The 23,910-nt window shown below is 50.2% G+C and overlaps 1 protein-coding gene across 1 annotated transcript in view; it reads left to right on the forward strand.

Moving 5' to 3' along the window:
* MYH11 (myosin heavy chain 11) overlaps positions 1–23,910 on the forward strand; it is a 120,703-nt gene that overhangs the window by 86,618 nt on the left and 10,175 nt on the right. Inside the window, exons 14-35 of the mRNA XM_090276970.1 lie at positions 783–956; positions 1,901–2,074; positions 3,599–3,713; positions 4,196–4,389; positions 5,786–5,907; positions 6,015–6,084; positions 6,245–6,405; positions 7,793–7,901; positions 9,535–9,666; positions 9,763–9,969; positions 11,067–11,204; positions 12,290–12,413; positions 12,754–12,925; positions 14,528–14,740; positions 15,897–16,041; positions 18,267–18,473; positions 19,941–20,045; positions 20,135–20,287; positions 20,489–20,737; positions 22,342–22,554; positions 22,898–23,110; positions 23,348–23,509. Coding sequence (XP_090133096.1) covers positions 783–956; positions 1,901–2,074; positions 3,599–3,713; positions 4,196–4,389; positions 5,786–5,907; positions 6,015–6,084; positions 6,245–6,405; positions 7,793–7,901; positions 9,535–9,666; positions 9,763–9,969; positions 11,067–11,204; positions 12,290–12,413; positions 12,754–12,925; positions 14,528–14,740; positions 15,897–16,041; positions 18,267–18,473; positions 19,941–20,045; positions 20,135–20,287; positions 20,489–20,737; positions 22,342–22,554; positions 22,898–23,110; positions 23,348–23,509 — 3,552 coding nt within the window. The remainder of the gene's footprint in view (positions 1–782; positions 957–1,900; positions 2,075–3,598; positions 3,714–4,195; positions 4,390–5,785; positions 5,908–6,014; positions 6,085–6,244; positions 6,406–7,792; positions 7,902–9,534; positions 9,667–9,762; positions 9,970–11,066; positions 11,205–12,289; positions 12,414–12,753; positions 12,926–14,527; positions 14,741–15,896; positions 16,042–18,266; positions 18,474–19,940; positions 20,046–20,134; positions 20,288–20,488; positions 20,738–22,341; positions 22,555–22,897; positions 23,111–23,347; positions 23,510–23,910) is intronic.

Genomic DNA, 23,910 nt, shown 5'->3' on the forward strand with positions numbered 1-23,910 from the left:
GGTGGAAGAGACAGAAGTTCAACAGGGAATGTATTGGTCTGTGAAACTGAAAAGGCTGGAGGTACAGTTGAATCCAGCAAGCAGGACCTGATCTCCTGCCATCTTCCCTCGGCCGCCCTCCACACTGGCTCCATTCTCAAGACGCTCCCCTCATGGTGGCAAGGTGGCTGCCACAGCTCTTGACGGCCACTCAGCAACCTTGGCAGTTCCAGCCAGTTCCAACTGCTTCCAACAGGTCCAGCCAGACTCTGGTATTGAGTCTCATGGACTCCTACCGGAGGTGGGCCGCACGGTCACCTCAGAGCCAGGCACTGCTTTGAGGGTCTTGCCTTCCTTCATGTAGTGTAACATGGCTTCTGGATCTCACTCCCATGTGTTGGAGGGAAGTTCTCAACGAAAAGGAACGTGTTGGGATTGACAGATGTTCCAAAATCTGTCTATGTGGAGTTACTCCCTCTCCGAGTCTCAGTTTCTACATCTGTAAAATAAGAGTGATAAAGTATCTTACATGGTTATTCTTTCCACAAATCATTGCACAAATAGAGGAAATAAGCATCCTTAAAACAATATGTACGTAGACCATGTGACGTGAGAATCAGTAAATTCTGCCAACCCCCATGACCTCTAGGCAGCCTTTGTTGGAGCCTGAGCCCTCTCTGGCAGAACAGGCTCCCGTGGAAAGGGTGTCAGGCCCTCGGGCTCTCTCTCTTCAGGGTGGGTCCCCAAGTCCTCTGGCCTCATCCATGGTGCTCATGGGGCCTCCCTCACTGTCCTGTGCTCAGGTGAACTCCTTCGAGCAGCTGTGCATCAACTACACCAACGAGAAGCTGCAGCAGCTCTTCAACCACACCATGTTCATCCTGGAGCAGGAGGAGTACCAGCGCGAGGGCATCGAGTGGAACTTCATCGACTTCGGACTGGACCTGCAGCCCTGCATCGAGCTCATCGAGCGGCCGGTGAGGGCCCACGTCACACCCGCATGCGTGTGGCCTCTGGCAGCCGGCATGTGGACCCTGCCCTCTCTCCATCTGTGCACGCTTCCCCCAGCACTGAGTCCCTGTGAACTCGATCATACTTTCTCTTAACCCACATTATAAATCAAAGGTATTTTCTTTTTAAAACTTCTTCTTCCCTCCCTTCCCTTTCCCTCTTTCCCATTCATTCATTTCCAAAGTCAGGAGTTTTCGTTTTGTTCATGGACCAAACTCCTAGAACGGTGCCCAATAAATAATTGTTGAGTGACTATTTATTACACACCTACTATGTGCCAGCCCCTCTTGTGGGGGTAGGGATGTAACCGTAAATGAGATGAACTTGGTCCCTGCCCTCCTGGTGGAGCAGAAAACAAAACCAGACAAACAAATAAAGCAACTGAGCTCCTGATTAAGCCAACATGGAGAATGATTTAGGGAAGCCTGTTTTGCACAGAGAAGTTAAGAAATACTTCCCAGTTCTGAGTCCTAAAAGTGAAGACCATTCCAGCAGAGTGAATAGCATGTGCATATTAGGCTGTGCTCTTGACATCTTAGTTTAGACTGTCTCCTCTGGGGAAGCACTTTACTAAAAGGAAACCTGAGGTGAATTTATATATAAAGCCAAGTGTGTAAAATCTTTATGATGTTGTGATGCTTCCCACCAGGGGACAGCAGCAAACACGTTCTCCTGTTGGCACCTACCTTTATATCCTCAGTGCTGGTCCATTGGACACAGGATAATTTGGGGATATGTTTTGGGAGGAGGGAACCAAAATAACGAGGGTATAAATCCATCTTTATATGTAGGCAGATATGGTAATAGAGCTCGGGGGCTGCTATTGTGTGTGTTTGGGTGGCCAGCGTTTCCTGGCAAAACTGAGGCTTGGGTGCCCTGGCTACGATCCTGTCCCATTTGTCCTCCACAGAACAATCCTCCAGGCGTGCTGGCCCTGCTTGACGAGGAATGCTGGTTCCCAAAAGCCACAGACACATCCTTCGTGGAGAAGCTGTGCGCAGAGCAGGGCAATCACCCCAAGTTTCAGAAGCCCAAGCAGCTCAAGGACAAAACTGAGTTCTCCATCATCCACTATGCCGGGAAGGTACCAGCTGAATGTTCCAGGGCTTTCTCTGTGCCAGGGTACTCAGTCAGAAGAAATGCTCAGAGTAGGAACATCTTAGGAATGGCAGAACCCAAAGGTGTCTGGTGTAAATCAAATCCCAAGCAAGGCCTATTTGTGATTTGTCTAAGCATCTGTAAGGGACAAGACATATATAAGCCAACCATGGTGGCCAGGCAGTTCTTTCTTGTATAGACTCTAAAATCCTTCCTGCTACAAGTTAAACCCAACAGGAAGAGCCAACCAGAATAGAGTGACCAATAAACCTAATTTTGGGCTCAAAAAGAATCTCCCTTATCATGGCCTTGGGTTGTAATTGCCAGCCTGCGCTGTGACGGTTGTTACCATTGTCATTGTTAAATGCTCCTCCTCCTCCTCAGCATCATTATCATCATGTCATGGCTGTCAATGTACAGAACCTTCCCCTGTGGCTCCTGAGGGCACTGGATAATGTAGAATGACTTAGCCTGGTCTGACTTACAGAATCTTAGAGCATTCTATTGACTCTCCAGTATCCCCACTGCATCATGGGAACAGGCAGTGCCCTAAGCCAGGGGTTGGCAAAATACAGCCTATGTACCAAATCTGCCCCACAGCTTGTTTGTAAATCAAGTTTTATTGGTGCATGGCCACACTCATTTGGTTACATAGCATCTATGACTGACTTCATAACATCTACAGCTGCCTTTATGCTGTAATGACAGAGTTGAGGACTTGTGACAGACCATAGGGCCTACAAAACTGAAAATACTTACTATCTTGGCCTTTACCAAAAAAAGTTAGCCAACTTCTACCCTATACTCAAGGGAGCATCCATTCCTTTAGGCATACAGAGGTAACACTTTCTTTTTCCCCACTTTATGAGTGCTTTCTTTTTAGTTCCCTTTCAGATCAGGCCTGGCCATCACCAGAGCAACTGACATCCCATAGTAACCCACTATTGATATTTTACTGGTTCTTTCCATCTCATAGCCACAATCATAAAATGAAGGCTTTGGCCATGGTCAGTAGTCGAGACAGGTATTTATATCTATATATCAAAATCTCCAAGCTACAAAACTTAGATTCATCACAGAGGGGAGAAGACAAACTTAATTTAAAAACCAGAATTGTTGTCAAGCCTCCTCTAGATGAGGGGAGAACGTTGGATGTGCAGGAGGGTGCTTACCATTAGCCAAGCCATTCACCTTTTGGATGGAATAGGCATCATTCCAGACCCCAGAGAAAGGAGGCTGCCAGAGAAGCCTTACTAGGAGAATGCAGGGAATAGAGATGAGGCCTTCCAGCAGGGGCTGCCATTGGCTGATGCCTGCTGTGCGCAGGGCCCTTTAAAGTCCTGATCTGCTGGTCTCTTCATTGGAGTTTATGGAGTCCCATCATGACAGCTGCTAATGTCATTTCCTCTCTGACTTGGAAGATCTGGAAGGGAAATGGGAGGATTCTGGCCCTGACCTTAGTTTGTAACTGAAGCAGAAGCATCTGACCGGTGGGGGTGGTTCTTGGCAGGTGGACTACAATGCCACTGCCTGGCTGACCAAGAACATGGACCCGCTGAATGATAACGTGACTGCCCTCCTCAATGCCTCCTCAGACAAGTTTGTGGCTGACCTGTGGAAGGACGGTAAGGCCCTGCCTGCTGGAGCTGGGGAGCTGAACATGCAGGGTCCTCCCCTCCTTTCACTGCCCTGATGCCCATGCCTGCTCCCAGGAAGGGCAGGCCTGTGTCAGGCTGCAGGAAAGGACAGTGTTGGCAGGTGTTAGTGATGTCTTGTTGACACATTGAACCACTTCCTGAGTGGTGACCTCTGAGCCCCTCAATCCTGCACCTGAACCCCGAGGAGAAGGTCCTGAGGTCAGGGCAATGATGCAGGAAGTGGCGTCCAAGGCATGGTGAGTTAGAGTGCCCCCATCTGGAGTCAGAAAGACTGAACCTCTGTCTCATCTCTGCCATACACGTTCTGTCACTCAGGAGCTCTCAGGATTTCCCACACAGATAATAGTTGGAAAGCAGTCCCACCATGAGTCCCCTTTCCCACAGTTAGAGGGAAGGCATTGGCCCATGCATGGGTCAGAGGCTGATGCAGCCCTTCATGTGCCCCACAGTGGACCGTATTGTGGGGCTGGACCAGATGGCCAAGATGACAGAGAGCTCGTTGCCCAGCGCCTCCAAGACCAAGAAGGGCATGTTCCGCACAGTGGGGCAGCTGTACAAGGAGCAGCTGGGGAAGCTGATGACCACGCTGCGCAACACCACGCCCAATTTCGTGCGCTGCATCATCCCCAACCATGAGAAAAGGGTGAGGTGCCCAGCCAGCTCCTCGGGCAGTCAGAACATGCCCTTGGGGCATCATCAGGGTCTACAGGGAGGGGAAGGCACACATGGATAGAGAGGCAAGAAGAAAGCCTGCCCTTCCACGCAATGGCTCCATCGGGCATGGGTGGAAGGTTTTCTGAATTTGGTACCCATTCCCCATCCTGGAGGCAAAAGAAGATAGGGAGGAAGGGAGACTGTCCAGAGATTGCAGCCCTGGAATTGCTGTACAATTAATTCATTATTCCAGTTGATATTTACTGTGTTCCTACTTGTGCCAGGTGCTGGGATACAATGCTGGATAAGTCGTCATCCTTGCCTGAAGGTTTCTAACAGTTCAGTGCAGGGGTGCTCAGCTGGTGGCAGTTGTGCACCCTACCCAGGGGACATCTGGCCATGTCTGGGGACATTCGTGGTTGTCATAACTGGCAGGGGCTACCACAGGCATCCAGTGCATAGAGGCCAGGATGCTGCTAAACATCCTACAGTACACAGGACAGCCCCACAGCAGAGAATTGTCCTTCCCAGTGTGTCAGCAGTGCTGATGTTGTGGGAGATCCATGAGAGAGGCAGACACTCAGGCTGATAACCATGATGCAATGTGCTAAATTGTGAGAACTCCAAACAGGTGGGGCTCCCACTCCAGCGCCTCAGGGCTGAGAGAAAGCTTCTTAGAGACGGTGAACTTGGAATGGCATCATCTTGTTGAAGTGGAGGGTAGGGTGGGGAGGGGTTCCTAGGCAGAGGGGCCAGTAAAACTGAAGTGTGGCGGTAATAAATGAAGGATCTTGGCAAGAAAACGCTAGGTAGGTGGTTTCCCATTGCTGTGTGAGGCAGGGATTGAGAAGAGATGGGGCTGAGTCGGTAGTCGGAGTAGACCCTGGGGTTGACCCGGGCTTGGCCTGCCTTCTGTGATACCACTGGGGCTTTTAACAGCAGGGGTATGTCATGATCAAGTTTGCATTTTAGAAACCAAATGAGGGGATGAGTGGAGAGGCAGGACTGGGGGTGAGAAGGCCAGGTAGGGAGCTGTGGTGGTTGTCTGGGCAGGAGAAGATGATGGCAAGTGGCCGGCAGTGATGGCAGCCAATGGAGAGCAGCGGGGGCTTGGGAGACGTTTGGGAGGTGGGGGCTATAGAATGGTGACAGACAGGAAGTGAGGAAGAGGAAGTGACAAGGAAGAAGCCCCAGTTCCTAGCTAGGTGATGCTAATGCCACCAAATACAAAAGAGATGTTACCTGAACCCTCAGCTGAGACCTCACCTGGTGCCTCTGTTGATCCCTGGTGACCTGGTGAAGTGGGTCACCCAGGCCTGAGATTTGGGGCTTGCCGCGCCCCGAGTCCCAGACCCGGCTGTCCATTGCCCTTTCTGCCTTTGCAGTCTGGCAAGCTGGATGCCTTTCTGGTGCTGGAGCAGCTGCGGTGCAACGGGGTGTTAGAAGGCATCCGTATCTGCCGCCAGGGCTTCCCCAACAGGATTGTCTTCCAGGAGTTCCGCCAACGGTGAGCCTGCTGGGGCGGGCACGGGTGGGGCAACGGGTGAGCGGGGCCAGCTGGGGGAGGAACAGAGGAGCGGTGCTCAGTTGGTGACTTCTGCCCTGTGTCTCAAGCTACGAGATCCTGGCTGCAAACGCCATTCCCAAAGGCTTCATGGACGGGAAGCAGGCCTGCATTCTCATGGTGAGCCCAGCCCAGCCTCGCCCCAGAAATCCAGCTGCAAACCTCCCAGGCCCTGGCGGCACTACCAGGAGCTGCTTTGGATCTGACCTTCCTTAAACAGGCTTAACCCCTGGCCACAAGGTACAGCTGAGAACGGGAACTTTTGTCCTTCCTTCTGTAGATCAAAGCCCTAGAGCTCGACCCCAACTTGTACAGGATTGGACAAAGCAAAATCTTCTTCCGAACCGGGGTCCTGGCCCACCTGGAAGAGGAGCGAGACTTGAAGATCACCGATGTCATCATGGCTTTCCAGGCGATGTGTCGTGGCTACCTGGCTAGAAAGTAAGGACCTGCCTACTATCACCTCACCAAAAACACAGATGAGAAACACAAACTTCCGGGGGCCTTTTGATCTCATGTTCTGGTTCCCTGAGCTAAGAGGCCACCTGCTGTAAGATGCTCTGCAGATTGAGTGACAGCTTTTTCTTGAGGGGGAAGAAATGCTACTGTTTTAATATATGCACTAGTTATAAGAGCAGGTGGGAAGGAGTTAAGACCATGGCTCTGGAGTTTTAGACCTGAGTTCTCATCCTGGCTCCTCAACTCATTTGCTGATGACCTTGGGCAAGTTACTCTACCTCTCTGAGCCTCAGGTCTTTCCACTGGAAAATAGCATATTCATTCCTGCCTCATGGAACTGATTGAGGAGTCAATGAAATACTTCCTGAAAAGGGCTGAGGACAGTGCCTGCGTATTATTTCAGGAGTGTGAGAATATGATTAAGTGTCTGAGGAGAGAGTATTTAGCTGTATCATTAGCCTGTGTCCAAATGGGATTCATAAGACGGGGTCTTGGAAGATCTGATGCCCGTTCTGTTTTGGGAAGCCTGGGGGCCATGTGAGGGCCAGGGACCGCAAAAGTCACACCCCTAAAATGATGGCAGAAACTGGAACTGGTAGTCGCTCTGTCTGAGGTATATGTTATCATGAGGTATGGATCATGCTCTCATCATGTGCAGAGCCCTGACTGTGTCAAACTGATTTAGTACCAAGGGGACCCAAGATGGTCAAGGCCAGATCTGGGATGTTCTTGGTCCAGGGACAGATCTAACTTAAATTTCATGACTAAATTCTCTATTGTCACCCTTCCCACCTCCAGACTTAACTAGGGCAATTTTATTCAAGTTCACCCACACACAAGATGACAGAGAAAAGAGGATTGAACTCACTGTTTTGTGGTTTCTCAAACCTAATAGCCCTTGAACAGGAAGAGTGCTAGTTCTATGTCAGGTTTGAGATTTCTAAAACGCACCTGAGGAAGAATAGGTTTATCAGCCACTCAGCTTTTGGGGAAGACATGGCACAGCTGGGTGTGTGCAGGGTACCCCAGGAATGGTGTAGCATAGACTGATTCCCTAGATGTGTTTGTATCACAGTTCTGATTCCAGGGCATTTTGTGAGCCTTGCGTCTTCCTTGCCCACTGAGAAAGGTTCTTGCCTCCATATCACTTGAGTGGCCTGTGCCCAGACAATATACCTGTGCCAATGCTCAGGGCTGGACGAACCTGAGATGGAGAAGAGGGGGGATTGTCCCTGTGCAAGTAACAAAATCACAAGTGAAAGAGACATGTTTTGCTTTAGGATGATGCAGGGCAGGATGCTATGACATCATAGTGAGACATGTGTTGAGCCAACCAGGGCTTCCCTCAGCTCCCTGTACCTCTCCCCAGGGCCTTTGCCAAGAGGCAGCAGCAGCTGACAGCCATGAAGGTGATTCAGAGGAACTGTGCCGCCTACCTCAAGCTGCGGAATTGGCAGTGGTGGAGGCTCTTCACGAAGGTGAGTGCTCTGGGCCCCACCCACCTTCTCAGGTCCCCCAGCCCTGTTCTTCACTCCAGATGCTCCAGATGTGGGACTGGAGATGGTTGACAGTGGGTGTACACCTGAGGACTTGAGATCATACTTGGCCTGTTGACGATTCTCCTGGCCAGTGAGGTGCATCTGATGAAAGCCCACCCACCCTCTTTGGCACATGGGTTACAGCTATGACCTTAACACAGGGCCAGAGAATTTCCATCACCACCAGGATGTCTCACGGTGCCCTTTTATAGCCACACCCACTTCCTTCCATGGTCACACCCACTTCCTTCCATAGCCCCTGGCAACCACTATCTGTTTCCATTTCTAAAATCTTGTCATCTCAGGAATGTTATGTAAATGAGGTCATACTGTGTGTCACCTTTTGAGACTGGTTTTTTTTTCACTCAGCACCATTTTCAGGAGATCCGTCCATGCAGTTGCATGTATCAATCATTTGCTTCTCTGGGTATAACTTGTACTTGCAGCATCACTGCTGAAACATACCAGTTGCGCAAAGACACGCTCTGTTGCACCAGACACAATTTCTTCTTATGTGCCTTTGAGTGTGTAAATTGGCACGAACCTTTCTTACTGAGGAAATATTTCCTGAGGGTCTGTTGTGTGCCAGGCGCACGCAAGGTGCTGTGGGGATACAGCCATGAACAGACATCATGGGCTCCGGCCTCGTGAATATTCTAGTAGAGTGGGGGAGCAGACAATGAGCAGAAAATCACAGGAACAAATAGATAATGGCAAACTGGGGTGAATGCGTGAAGGAAGTCACAGTGTGTATGACAGGGGCTTCCTTAGTGCTAGGCCGGGGCTTCAGGTGTCAACCTGGTAAAGAACAAGGGGAAGGAGCTTTTTGGAAATGTTCATCCTTATAGACCCAACTTCTTAAAAACTTTCTTAAGAAAGCCATCTGCGATAAAGAAAATCAGGAATTAGAGGTATTTACTGTCGCCTGGTTTACAGCAGCAAATGTCCAATGTCCAGTCCTGACAGACTGATTAATTCAGTAATGGCTCATCCATTCATGTGTGCTATCTTTTTTTAAATAATAAAAGTACATAAAATTGGGCAGCATGATCTCAAGTATACTTCTTAATGTGTAGGAAAAAAGACTGGAAGAAAATGCTAACAATGATACTAATGACTTTGATATGGAGGTGGGATGTGGGGATTATTTTTTTCCTTTTCTCCTTGGAAGGAAACATAACAATTTGTCAGCAGCGGTAGTCTCTCCCCAGATGGGACTAAATGGGAGAAGGGGAAGTTTTCTCCTTTCACTGTACACCTTTTTCTGTTGCCCTAATTTAGGGTTTCTCAACCTCAGCACTCTTGATAAATTTTGGGATGCATAATTCTGTGTTGTGAGGGAGCTGCTCTGTGCATTCTAGAATGTTGAGTGGCATCCCTGGCCTCTACTCACCAGATGCCAGTAGCATCCCCTACCCTAGCTGTGACAGCTGAAACTGTCTCCAGAAATTGCCAAGAGTCCCCTTGGGGTGGGGTAAAACTGCCCCTGACTGAGAAGCAGTGATCTAATTTATTGCAAGGCTGTATCCCTTATGCAATGAAAATAAATGATGAGCTGACTGTGTGTGTGCAGGTGAAGCCCCTGCTGCAGGTGACACGGCAGGAGGAAGAGATGCAGGCCAAGGAGGAGGAGCTGCAGAAGATCAAGGATCGGCAGCAGAAGGCAGAGAGTGAGCTCAAGGAGCTGGAGCAGAAGCACTCACAGGTACTGGGCAGGGAACATGACCAGGGCTGCAGAGGGAGGGCCGAATGTCTGCTCCTGGGGGACTCACTGGCTGCCTCCCTACACCCCGGCATGCAGCTGGCCGAGGAGAAGACCCTGCTGCAGGAGCAGCTGCAAGCAGAGACCGAGCTATATGCCGAGGCCGAGGAGATGCGGGTCCGGCTGGCTGCCAAGAAGCAGGAGCTGGAGGAGATCCTGCATGAGATGGAGGCTCGCCTGGAGGAGGAGGAAGACCGGGGCCAGCAGCTGCAGGCAGAAAAGAAGAAGATAGCCCAGCAGATGCTGGTGAGGGACACCAGTGGCCACCCTCGGTGGATACTAAGTCACTTGACCCTCACTGCAGGCCTGTGAGGTGCATTGGGTAGATAGAGACCAAAGCTTGGAAAGGAATAGCCATCTGCCTACACAGGTCTCCTCTGAAGCCCACCCTGTCCTGCCTTGCCTTTCATGTGCTTTTATTTTTTCTTCTAATAGCAGTGCTGTGTGAGGGGTAATTATATTGTTGTAGGACAAAACACCCAAAATAAACATTTATTTCACATAGTCAGGAATGTGATAGTGGCTTAGCTAGATGGGTCTGGCTTAGCATCTGTCATGAACTTACAGTCAAGAGGTCAGCTGGGGCTGCAGTCATCAGAAGGCTTGACTAGGGCTGGAGGACCCACTTCTATGAGGCTCACTCACATGGCTGTAGGCCAGAGGCCTCAGATACTCGCCATCTGGGCTTCTCCATGTGGCTGCTTGAATGTCTTCACAACATGGAGGCTGCCTTCCCCCAGAAGGAGTGAATCAAGAGAGAGCATACGGGGAGAAGTACCTTTTTTTTTAATTAAAAATTTTTTTTCTTTTATCGGTTCTAGAGAGATGGGAAGGGAGGGAGAAAAAGAGGGAGAGAATCATTGATTGGTTGTCTCTTGTTTGTGCCCCTGACCAAACCCACAGCCCAGGTACATGCCTTGACTAGGAATCAGACCCACAACCTTTCAGTTTACAAGACAATACCCAACCAACTGAGCCACACTGTCCAGGGTGTCACAGTGCCTTTTATAGCCTGATCGCTGATGTTACGCTCCATCACTTCCTCTAGATTTGGTTAGAAGCGAGTCATTAAGTTCTGCCCACACTCAAGGGGAGAGGAATTAGGCTCCACCTTGGAAAGGAAGAGTATAATTGGTGGATGCATTTCAAAACCACCATGGTACCCACATCGCCATTTTGCAGATGAGGCTCTGTGAAGCAGAGTGGCCTGCTCAAACCTTTAGTTCCGGTGAAAGGAGACTACAGAGCACTGGGGGGCAACAGGCCCAGCCTCTGTATCAGTTAGTCCCCAGGGCTCCTTGAGAATGACTTTTAAGCAAGGCTGTGGTTCTTTCCCCACAAAGGACCTGGAGGAACAGCTGGAGGAAGAGGAAGCTGCAAGGCAGAAGCTACAGCTTGAAAAGGTCACAGCTGAGGCCAAGATCAAGAAACTGGAGGATGACATCCTGGTCATGGATGATCAGAACAATAAACTGTCAAAAGTGAGTGGAGTGGAGCATCCGCATTCTAACAGCAGGCTCACCAGGGACAAGGATTCCAGATTATTTTCTGTTTTAACCAAATAAAAGGTATTGAAGGCAAAGCAAAGGGTTACTTCCATCACAAGGTGGCTTCATGACTGCCATCTGGATGCAGGTGTGCTATGGACTGGGTCCCCGGCATCCCACCACCCCCAGGGCTGTCATGGAGCAAGTCTCAGCAACACCATGACCAATGGAACCCCAAGTTGGGCAAAGGAGACTCAGTGCCTGAGACTCAGGGGCCTCTCCCACTTTCTCATGGACCATGTCTAGTTAGTAATAGGGTGACCAGCTGTCCTGGTTTGCCTGGGATGGAGGGCTTTCTGGGATGTAGAATGTTCAGTACCAAAATTGGGAAAGTCCCAGTGCAAAAGAGGATGAGTAGGTCACCCTATTTGGTAACCTCTAACCAGCCCCACTGAGGACAGTCTCCTTGTAGTTCTTTCAGCTTACATGTCAGCAGGGCACCTGCCATGAGCCAGGCCCTGTTAGGTGCCAGGCCATGTATGGTGAAGGAGGACCGTGCCCTTGTGGGGCTTCAGCAAATAGATCATCGTATACATAAATATTAATTACCATTGTGATCAGGGTTCTGAAGGAGGTGTTCCCCATATTATGAGAACAGTACTAGAGGTAGAGGTAGGCTATTCAGGGAAGGCTTCTGGAGGAAGTGACCTTTAAATGGAAACCTAAAAACTGAGGAGCAGTTACAGGGAGAGGGGGTGGAGGCACATCCCAGGCAGATGCATCCATCTGTGCAAAGGCCCTGAGGCAGACAGGAAGAGCTGGCATACGATAGGAGCGGGAAGAGGGCCCCATTGGCTGGAACGTTGAAGTATGAGGGGAGGAGTGGCATGTGGTGAGAAATAGCCAACTTTTGGAAATTAAGGAACTTCTCTCTTCACCATTTCAAATTCTAGGCTGTATTTGTTTATAATTTGGGCTTTCCTTTTTAACCGTTTATCTGGAAATTACTAAAAGTGAGACGTAGATCCTGGAGAGAAAAAACAAAAAAACTAACAGTATTTCTTTCTTCTCCCACAAAGGAACGGAAACTCCTTGAAGAGAGGATTAGTGATTTAACGACGAATCTTGCAGAAGAGGAAGAAAAAGCCAAGAATCTTACCAAGCTGAAAAATAAGCACGAATCTATGATTTCAGAACTGGAAGGTAAACCAGCTACCCAAAGAAGCTTTGAACCAGTATTTTAAAACTAGGAAAATCAGAGAGGAAATATCAGAATGGCAGCATATTTAAAAAATGATAAACCCTCTCCAGGCTCCCCAATCACCCTTCGTCAACATACATTAGTAATCAAGGGTGCTTTTCATCGGGACTGACTAGCCTTCATTGGGTTAGTGGTGCGGGCATGACTGTTACCAGCAAGGGATGTGTGTGCATGTGAGCATGCGTGTGCGTGAATTTCCTCCATGTGAAATGCCCGAGCAGAAAGGCCCCAGGAGTCTTTCTGGTGGCTTCCACCTCCTGAAGGGCCCCTGGCTTTGTCTAGTGCGACTGAAGAAGGAGGAGAAGAACCGACAGGAGCTGGAGAAGCTGAAACGGAAGCTGGAGGGAGAGGCCAGCGACTTCCACGAGCAGATCGCCGACCTGCAGGCACAGATCGCAGAGCTCAAGATGCAGCTGGCCAAGAAGGAGGAGGAGCTGCAGGCGGCCCTGGCCAGGTAGTGGGGCCATGACCTGTGTGTTCCTGGGCCCCTGCCAATCCACTGCGGCCCCAGTTTTCCTCCCTTTCCATACAGGCCTCCATCCCATGCAAGGTGTCCCCAGGGCCGACGGGAAGGCCTGATTGCACCTCCAGAACCATGCCTTTGACTTTCCTCTCTTCCCTCCAAACTCATCCCTCTTTGCATCTCCCAAGGCGTCTGTCTTTGGATGCCCAGGCCTGTCTCGTCCACACCACAGTCCTTCCTTTCCAGTGGACCAGAGGCCCTTCCGTGGCATCTCGCATACTGCCTGTCTGAGGCCGGAATGACCCTCCTCTCCCTCAAGCCCTCCTGTGAAGGTCCCCCTTCGTGTGAATGCCAATCCCCTCCCTAGCCTTCGCCCACCCTGCTCGTCCCGCAGGCAGCAGGCCTGAGCGTCTGCCAGCCCCTCGATGTGTGGCCCTCCTCCCAGCTCTGAGCTGACTTCACACTAGTGGTCTCATGCTGGAAAGATTACTTATATGCTCACTGTGTGCTAAGCTCTTTTTCAAGCCATATCTTCGCAGATACTGGACCAGGTACACTGCCATTTTCTCTAATTCACTGAGAAGGAGGCTGAGCCAGGGGAGGCAAAGGAGCGTGTGACTGTCACCCAGCTTCTGAGGGGCAGAGCTGGGATTTGAGCCCCAAAGCTTCCTGATTGATGCCCCTAGCCAGCTCAGCGTGTGCTGCATGACAGTATTAGGGTGATAGACTAGAAACATCACTTTGGGTCATGAACGGGCTCAAAAAACTTTGCTGGCTTGTGCGGGAAAAACCAGGTCTTAGCCTGGCACTCACAGCCGCCCATCCTCCGCAGTCTGTCCCCAGCCCAACCATTTGCTTCCTTCCTTCCTGCCGTCCATTCACAAGTACAGTAAAATCGACGTGCTGACCTCACGCAGCCCTGTAGAATCTTGCCTCTGTGCCTTCCCTCATGCTGTTCCCTTTCCATCCACCCTGAGCACCACCGGAGGCCAGCTCCCCTGTGCGTCAGGAGGGAGCTCCCCTCCATGAAATACCTAACTCACTCCATGGCATTCAAACAATGCTGCTCACGTCCCACCTTGACCCACGCTCACTGCCTCTTCCAGACTGGGAGCCGTGGCTTTAGCATTGCCCCAAGCAGTGCCTGGCCCAGGGCTTCACATGTAGCAGGCACTCGGTCACTGTTTGAGCAAAGGAAAGAAAGGACAAACAAGTAGTTCCCAAGGAGGAATAACTGTCCGATGTTCAGAAAGCAACTAGTAAGCCCCTTCTGTGAATTAGGCACCATGCTAGCCTGGGACCAGTGCTTTGCATTCACACACACACACACACACACACACACACACACACACACACAGACAACTATGACCTATTTTTTATATCAGACCTTGGAACTCATCACGTCCTACATAAATCTGCAAGCAGTCCAGTGTCACAAGAAGGGGTCCGTTATGTGCTGGGCATGTGGCTGGAACATGATATGATATCGACGGAGCACAGGTGGCGGGTTTCAGAAAACCATTTCTGGCCGTGTGTGAGGCAGCAGGGGCCTGGGGCCTCAGGGTCTTCACTCTGGTGATCTGTCGCTGGCAGGCTTGACGATGAAATTGCTCAGAAGAATAATGCCCTGAAGAAGATCCGGGAGCTGGAGGGTCACATCTCAGACCTGCAGGAGGACCTGGACTCAGAACGGGCCGCGAGAAATAAGGCTGAGAAGCAGAAGCGAGACCTGGGGGAGGAGCTGGAGGCCCTGAAGACAGAGCTGGAGGACACGCTGGACAGCACGGCCACCCAGCAGGAGCTCCGGTGAGGGGGGCGCTGCCCCGCGCACCGAGGGTGGCTGGCACTGAAGGGGTGAACCCCAGCAAACCCCGACTCACAGTGTTCCTCGGGCCCTGCATTCACTGGCCTGATGGCATTTTGCTGTAACTGACATAAGTGCGATTATTTTTCATCTTACTGTTTCACATCACAATAGTGGGACATAGAGAACAATTTGAAGACTATAGAAATGTAGACACCCAAAACATCACCCTTAGTCCCCCCACTGCTAACATTTGGGGGCATTTCCTTCCTGTCTTTTCATGTGTGCGTATGTGAGTAGATCTCCCCCAGCTCCAGCCGCCAAGTGTGTGTACCTAAATTTTGCGTTAAATTTTTAAAATAACATTATCAGATTGGTTTTTTATTTAAGATTCACAGCAGGCAATCAAACAGACAGCGACAAAACAACTACAGGTCACCTGCTAGAAAACAAATACTGACTTGAGTGAAACTAGGTGGTTTATTCATTCAATAAACGTACAAATGTAATTTGAGAGCATCTGTGTCAGGTGCTGTGCTGACGTTGAGATTTATCTCCCACACTTTGGGTTTTGGGCCATAGCACTCTGCTGTGCCTAGAAGCCAGCACAATATTCTGTTCCCTTCCTACCTGGCCAATATAGAAAAGCTCAGTGCAGTACTGAAAAGCATGGGCTCAGAGTGAGACTGTTTGGGTTCCATTTCTGGTCCTACACACAGTGGTTGTAACACCAGGAAGCTGCTTACCCTCCCTCTCTCTTAGCCTAGTTTCCTCATCTGTAAAGTGGAAATAGTATATGTGCCTCTTAGGGTCCCTCTGAATATTATGAGACCATGTATTAAAGAACTTAGGTCAGGATTTGGCATACAGTAAGTGCTCAATAAATACGAGCTAATATTAATGTTTCAGGAACATTTGGCCAGTCATTTTGCAATTCTCTCAACAATATTATTTCGTGTATTTGTTTGCTGTCCCTGAGAAATTCTAGGCAGGTAAGATGAGGAAATTCCAGGTCCAGAGAGGTTAGGTGACTCACCTGAGGTCACACAGCTAGGAAGAGGTGGTGATGGAGACATCAGTTCTGGGTCCTTTGCACAACACTGTCTGAGGTGAGCCTAACCTCCCCCCAGTTGCCATGACTCTGTTCTTCCTGTCCAGGGCCAAGAGGGAGCAGGAGGTGACGGTGCTGAAGAAGGCCCTGGATGAGGAGACACGGTCCCACGAGGCCCAGGTCCAGGAGATGAGGCAGAAGCACACACAGGCAGTGGAGGAGCTCACTGAGCAGCTTGAGCAGTTCAAAAGGGTGAGGGATACGTCAACAGCTTCAAATGACTACAGATCAGGGTCTGTACTATGACGAGTAACATGCTACACAAGATCCTAATGATAACGACAGCAGCCAGCATGTATTAACCGTGTACCGTGCATTATGGCAGGTAATCTTCACAACCACCCTGTGAGACAGGTACTGCTAAGCCCATTTTACACATGAAGAAAAACAACTTCCTTGTGTTTCATTCCCAGGGGTGAGTTTTTAAACTTGTGACATCCTGCTGCATTGCTTCCCTAATGTCGGAATTATATAGCCCTCAGTGCTACGGCCCCCCCTCATCCCTGCACTTACTAAGTACCCCACAAACTAGATTAAATGGGGACAGCTTTACCTAGAAATGGTAGGCATTTGCATCTGTTTAAGTATCTTTCTGTGAGCTGGTTCATGTCCTCTTCTATCAGACTCAGCATTTCCTGTTCATTTCAATAATGTTCACAGTCCTTTGTGTAGCACTGATTATAGGCCAGATACTGTTCCAAGGTTTTACAAACACTCATTTAATTTTACCTGTGATTTTTGTTAAAATGCAGATCTCCAGGCTCCACACTCTGAAAAGCACTGTGCAGGACTGAGTATCCCAGTTCTCTAGATGATTGAGGACATTTGTTCACTTCCCCTTGTCACTTGTCACATGGGATCTAAATACCACTCTTCCACATTTAATCAATTCTTATATATTTTAGACAAATGAGATTTTGCTAATTATAACTACAACATATATTTCCCCTTTCAATTGGCTTACCTTTATAATGTTCGCAAGTTATTTTTACTTTACTATAATGTGAACCCAGGTGGACTATTTCCACCTTCTAAAATATGCTCCAGATAGTAGTAAGGTGTATGTGTCCCTTTTAACTCCATGGATGGAAGAGTGGGGCCCCAGAAAGGGTAACTGACCACCCTCAAACCAGATGGTCCTTCAGAGCAGGGCTGGGGCTGGAAGTCAAGCCTCCCGTCCACGGCCAGGCCTCTTTGGTAAGATAGCTGCTCATGTCCCCAATAGACAGCATCCATTTCTGACCTGCATGAAGCAGATAGAGGCTTCGAACTCCTGCCCACCATCTCAGATGCACTGAAAGAGGACTGCCTGTATTTTATCTCTAACAACTTTGGTGCAGACTTGGAGTCCTGGTCCCATCAGGTTGTTTGGAAAATGTTTATCGTCATTCCTACCTGGCCTCCTGTTACACGTGTGGCTTTGCCAGTTTTGGGGCCTTCAGCTGCACTCAGGTTTGAGGGGAGCCCCAATCCCCTGAGGTCCTAATCAACCTGTGCTGTTTCTCCGAAGAGGCTCCTTATCCCTGTCTGAGGTTCTGACAGCTCAGCTGTGACTGGGACAGAGGAATGGCTTCTCTCAGGCTGCCTGGACAGTGCACGGCACCTTCCTAGAGGCTGTGGAAAAGCCAAGTGTTGTTTTCTCTGCCCTTGGAACTTTTCTCTTGCTTCTTTTCTCCACCCTCCAGCCTAGAAAATGCCCCCCTCCATTCTCCTGCTTTTGCCCCATTTTTTTTTTTTTCATTAGGGAAAATGACATACATACAGGAGCTGGTTAGATAAGATGACTTTCTCTTAACTGTCACTGAAATAGCAGTGTGCATTTGATGATGTGATGGACGATAGGGAGTGGTGGGGACTGGGGCCAAGTGGAGTATGGCTGCCGCATTTATAGGGCCAGCTGCTACTTAAAGCCAAGATATTTAGTTTTTTCTTAAATCGGAATTAGTAAGGCCTATGCTATAAAATTCACCAGTTTTAAGTGTGTAGCTCAATGAACTTTGACAACTATATGCATCTGGGTAACCACCACCACAACCATGATATGGGACATTAGATTATTTAATAGAGAAGCTGGGAGTCCAGTTTTATGTGACATTTCTTTATTAAAATGTTGGCAACTGGTTTTTCAAAAAGTAATGAAGGGTCCAAAGGGACATGCCAGCAGGTTGGCTACAGCCCATGTGGGATGCCGGTTTGTAACCTGTGCACTTTAGGAAAAGAGAATCCAGTCTCCCTGGTGACTCTGTGTTCCCCAGTCTGCAGTGTCCCTCCCCTGAGGATCTGCACAGGTCCCTGGACCTACCTGAGGGGGAGGGGAAAGGACAGAAGCAGATTCCTCAACTACAGAGGTTCCTTTCTTGCAACACTGTCCTAGCCACGGCTGTAACGCCTTCCCTCCCCTCTGCTCCTTGGGCCAGGCCAAGGCCAACCTAGACAAGAACAAGCAGACACTGGAGAAGGAGAATGCGGACCTGGCGGGTGAGCTGCGGGTGCTGAACCAGGCCAAGCAGGAGGTGGAGCACAAGAAGAAGAAGCTGGAGGTGCAGCTGCAGGAACTGCAGTCCAAGTGCACCGATGGGGAGCGGGCTCGTGCTGAGCTCAACGACAAGGTCCACAAGCTGCAGGTGAGGCGGCGGCTCGGGCATCCGGGTACTCTCTGCGAGGGACGCAGTGCTTCCCCGCTACCTGGAGCCTCTCTTGCTGCAAAGCAAGTCGGTTTCCTCTAGTTACATTCCCAAGGAGATGAGATGTTCACCCTGTCTGATTTAATCATTAAAAACCTTCATCCATTCATTCAACAAGTATTTACTGAGTACCTGCTACAGGCCAGGCGCTGTGTTTAATTCTGAGATATTGATACAACGGCAAGGAGACAGACAACGGTTCCCACCCCAGAACTCTAGCCTAGGGGAAGGAAGGCATTAATAATCACAAAAAAGAATGTGAAATGATGTGGGAATGGGGTGGCACTTAATATAATAAGTACACATAACAAGGGGCCTGGCCTGCGGGAGGAGGAGTCAGGAAAGACTTCCCTAAGGACGAATGGCCTGACAGACAAGGCAGAGGAGACAGCACGTGCAAAGGCCCAGTTGTAAATGGAGATTAGATCACATAAAGCCAGTAGAGCTAGAACACCAGTTGGAAGAGGAAACGTGGTACAAAATGGGACTAGAGGCAGGTTGTGGCCAGGTGACACAGTGCCTTCCTTTTAGGCCCAATTATAGGTCTTTACTCTGGGATGGGGTGCCATTGATGGGCTTTGAGCTGGGGGATGACATGGACTGTTTCTATTTGGTCTTATTTAGTTCTGAATAGACATTTGGCCCAATTTTCCCTTCATGGGATGGCCAAACTTTTGATAAATATTTAATGTGCTTATAACCAGGGATGAGAGAGCAGGGGAAGCATTAAATGTGATTTTTTTTCCACATGCAGTTGAGATCAGGGTTTTGCTATCCTAATACAAGCAATGTCCTAGAGGAGTGGAGTCAAGGTCACTTATGTCCTCACTGTAAATGTGCAGAGGACAGATGGTAAGCTGGTAGGCTGATAATCTCCAAAGGGGCCTGCTCAGAGATACCAGGGCCAGGAGTAAAAGGCAGAGAAAGTAGCAGAGGACCTTTTACCTTGAGTGTTTACACCTTTGGTTTTGACCATAAGGGTGAGTGAAAGGGCAAAGAGGGAGAGGGGCGGGGGAGATCGGGCCCCTTGGAAGTAAAGGTGCATCTGCATCCCCTTCTCCAGCTCTAGGGAGTGGGTGAGTCCAGAGCATCTCGCAGTGTCTGGACTGTCAGACCTGCTGTTCCATCTTTGCCAACCTTGGCAAGGATCCAGGATCAATGTCACGGGATCAGTACCCAGTCAATAAAGTCTGGGGCTCTAATACGTTCTTAGAATCAGGGATCCCAACTTGTAGACAATGCATTTCCCTTGGGGGCCATCATGATCAGACCCCATAGCTCACGGGTGTTTCTCAATCAATGGATACCACAAGGTGGTGGTATCATGTGAGTAAAAAGTGCTCCTCTTACTTAAAGAGAATCCTGTTCTAGAGGTTCCAACTAACTATACTCTCTTGGCACCCTCAGAATGAAGTAGAAAGTGTCACAGGAATGCTCAACGAGGCAGAAGGGAAGGCTATCAAACTGGCCAAGGATGTGGCATCCCTGGGGTCCCAGCTCCAAGACACCCAGGTGGGTATCCTCTCCCATCACCTGGAGGGACCTGGAGTAGGACCTTCCTGGAGCTGGGTCCCTGGGACTGCTGTGTGTCCTTTTTGTAGGAGCTGCTTCAAGAAGAAACCCGGCAGAAGCTCAACGTGTCCACTAAGCTGCGCCAGCTGGAGGATGAGAGGAACAGCCTGCAGGACCAGCTGGATGAGGAGATCGAGGCCAAGCAGAATCTGGAGCGGCACATCTCAACCCTGAACATCCAGGTGCGGCTGTGTCCTTGCTTTTCTGGGCCCACGGCTTGCAGGGTAGAGCAGGCGATCCTACAAGCTGTAGTAGGCTTTGGCGCCATTTTGCTTGGCTCACTGGCTCCCCCTGCTGTTGAGTTTCTTCTCAGGGTCTGGGGGGCAGGGATGGGACTCACTCACTGCCCTCCTCTCACCCCACCTCCGACCCTGCCATCTCAGCTCTCCGATTCGAAGAAGAAGCTGCAGGACTTTGCCAGTACCGTGGAGTCCCTGGAAGAGGGCAAGAAGAGGTTCCAGAAGGAAATCGAAGGCCTCACCCAGCAGTTCGAAGAGAAGGCAGCTGCTTATGACAAACTGGAAAAGACCAAGAACAGGCTTCAGCAGGAGCTAGATGACCTAGTTGTTGATTTGGACAACCAGCGGCAACTGGTGTCCAACCTGGAAAAGAAGCAGAAGAAGTTTGATCAGGTAGGGCTGGAGGGCCCGGCCCTGTTCACAGAGGCTGGCTGGGGGAGTCAGGCCTGCGAAGCATCTGGTGTGGCTGCTGCCTGTGTGTGTCAGCATTCCGCCTCCCTGCCTCCCCCCCTCCCCCTGGCACCCCGCTTTGCTGGAAGTGATGGAAGGCCAGCTTGCTTTGGTGACCGTGAGATGGCAGGGCTCCGAGGTCAGAGGGAGGAGAGTGGCAGTCTCGAAGGCTGTGATGTCTCTAGGTGCCACCACCACAAGGGCCATCTGCAAACCCCCTCACAGGCCTTAGTTTTTAGCCCCAATAAGGAATGAGGTTTATTTATTTTACTCACTCAGCAAGTATTGATTGAGGGCCTACTGAATAGTCCAAGTAATTTATAAAGTTTCTACCAGTTAAATACCACTTTCCCCTAGCGTTTCGTTACAAAGAATTGCAAGCACACAGCAAAGATGAAAATACTGTACAGTGAACACCTGCATACCCGCCACCCGGATTCGGTACCATTTTACCATACTCACTTTACATATTTATTCCTCAGCATGAACTGCCATTCATATCTTATCTTTTGGGTGCATTTCAAAGCAAGTTATAGACATCTGTATACTTCCCTCTTGATACCTCAGCATTGTAGAGTAGGTTTTCTTTATAACACAATTTTGCTTCTTTTGACGTAAAATTTACATAAACTGAAGTGCACAAATCTTAAGTGTACACTCACTAAGTTCTGATAAATGCATTTATACCTGTATGACCCAAATTCCTAAATATCAACTTTTAATATACGTTACTTAGATTTAGTAAATATGATTTGGTTTGCAAGTGCCTCAGGGTTATTCTGAAAATCAGTTGGAAGGTTGTACTGGGAAGTGTGGCTGTTCCGAGTCCCCAGCTAGACCCGAGTGCCAGGCTTCTGACCGGCATGCTGACTCCCCGAGTCCGGCCATTCCTTCTCTGTGCTGTCAGCTGGTCCTCGTTGCTTCTAATCTGTTCTTTCATGATCTGGTCAAGGGCCCGATGCCCCTTTTCTTACGTTCCGGCTGCACACAGTGTAGGGTTCTGTGATGACTGTACTGTGTGGGATCCCCTGTTACTTACCGGTCTTTGCTGAACGGTGGAAGACTGGTTTGTGGGTGCTGCATATGTGATATGCTCTCTTGGAAGGTGAGGGTAACATCAGTACGGAGTATTCTTTGAACTGCTCCTCCAAGCAAGGTATAAGTGTGTGCAGTTCTGCTCACACGCTCGCCATTCCCCGGCTATTGCTCTCAGGGCACTTTTGAGAGCTAGCTACTCAGGGCCATGAAACAAGAGCAGAAGTATAGGCCTCTGGCAGAATTAAAAGTCACTTTGACCTCAGTAGCAATGTTCCAACCGACATGGTCAGCATTAGTGGTTGCAAAACACTAGAGTCAACAGATGTTGGCTCTGCATTAGGCTGACCTAGAAATCAGAAAGCGAGCTTATTATAAATGATTTCCATAGACTTCTAAATTATACCTGCACCTTGAAAAACCCGGCAGCACACAAGGCTTTGCAATGATATGCAGCTGAACCTCGGGTGTGCCTCGAGTCAGCCACCTCTGGGTCTTCCGTTGTGTTGTAGTTGTTGGCCGAGGAGAAAAACATCTCTTCCAAATATGCGGATGAAAGGGATAGAGCCGAGGCGGAAGCCAGGGAAAAGGAAACCAAGGCCTTGTCCCTGGCCCGGGCCCTTGAGGAAGCCTTGGAAGCCAAAGAGGAACTTGAGAGGACCAACAAAATGCTCAAAGCCGAGATGGAGGACCTGGTCAGCTCCAAGGATGACGTAGGCAAGAACGTAAGTCGCGCTTTATCACCCTTATCTGCGTTTCACCCGCCCACCATTCTGCTGCGTATCAATCCATGCGGGGGGGGGGGGGGGGGGGGGGCGGCAGCTCTGTGCGTCTCTCATGTTAAGTGGTAAAGGGCCATGGAAGGCAGACCCTGGGGCTGGTGCAATGATGGGGCCTGGTTGGGAACAGCAATCGGTGATGGGGTCAGGTCATGGGATCTGAGAAGGTTCTCGTCATGACTCCTGGTCACGCATTCTGTGGGGGGTAAAAGCCACCTCCCTGACCTGAGTGAGCTGCCTGCCACTGTGACTGCTGGCCATCTTCATGAAGTCAACCCTCATGTAAAAGGTCCATGAGCTGGAGAAGTCCAAGCGGGCCCTGGAAACCCAGATGGAGGAGATGAAGACCCAGCTGGAAGAGCTGGAGGATGAGCTGCAGGCAACGGAGGATGCCAAGCTGCGGCTCGAGGTCAACATGCAGGCCCTCAAGGGCCAGTTTGAGCGCGATCTCCAGGCCCGTGACGAGCAGAATGAAGAGAAGAGGAGGCAGCTACAGAGGCAGGTAATCCGTGTCAGGGGAAGTGAGGGAACGGGGAGCTGGGGTGGCCTATTTCCTCCTTTCCACCACCACTTCCTGGGCTTATGGAGACTTTTCTCACGTGCAACCTGGAGATGAGAAAAATCCCGCCTTGCAGGTGGCTCTGCACACCTGGGCGCTCAGTGAATGCTGGCTGGACAGGGCGAGGACCTCTCAGAGGCAGCCTAGCCCAGCAGGGCACAATCTCTCTTCCTCGTTCAGCTCCATGAGTATGAGACGGAACTGGAAGATGAGCGAAAGCAACGTGCTCTGGCCACTGCAGCCAAGAAGAAGCTGGAAGGGGACCTGAAAGACCTGGAGCTGCAGGCCGACTCGGCCATCAAGGGGAGGGAGGAAGCCATCAAGCAGCTGCGCAAACTGCAGGTCGGTGGTGCTCTGAGTGTGGGGTGCTGGCGGGGGGAGGGGACGGCCCCCTCAGGCTGGGGAAGTCTGCTCAGCAGCAGTGGGAGGACGCAGGCCTCTCCCTGACCCTGGTGCCTGTTCGGCTGGTGTTTTCTACCACCATTTAGCTTTTGGTGGCTGTTTCCTGCCCTGGGTTGGACACTATTAGGCATTTGGCCAAGGTCCTCAGTTCACATCGTTTCTTTTGAGCCCCTCCAGAATGGCACCCCCAAACGGCCACCTGGCCACCCGGGGCTGAGGGCAGTGCCCATGCAACAGGGACTTCTCTGGTTAATCACAGAAAATCCTAGGGGCTAGCATGGGAAGATACTTTGGGCAGCAGAACTTGGGCTAGAAAGGACGGTTCGTCCTTCCTGTTGACT

Source organism: Furipterus horrens, unplaced genomic scaffold, assembly GCF_987537825.1.
Source record: "Furipterus horrens unplaced genomic scaffold, mFurHor1.1.pri manual_scaffold_5, whole genome shotgun sequence".
NCBI classification, from domain to species: Eukaryota; Metazoa; Chordata; class Mammalia; order Chiroptera; family Furipteridae; genus Furipterus; species Furipterus horrens.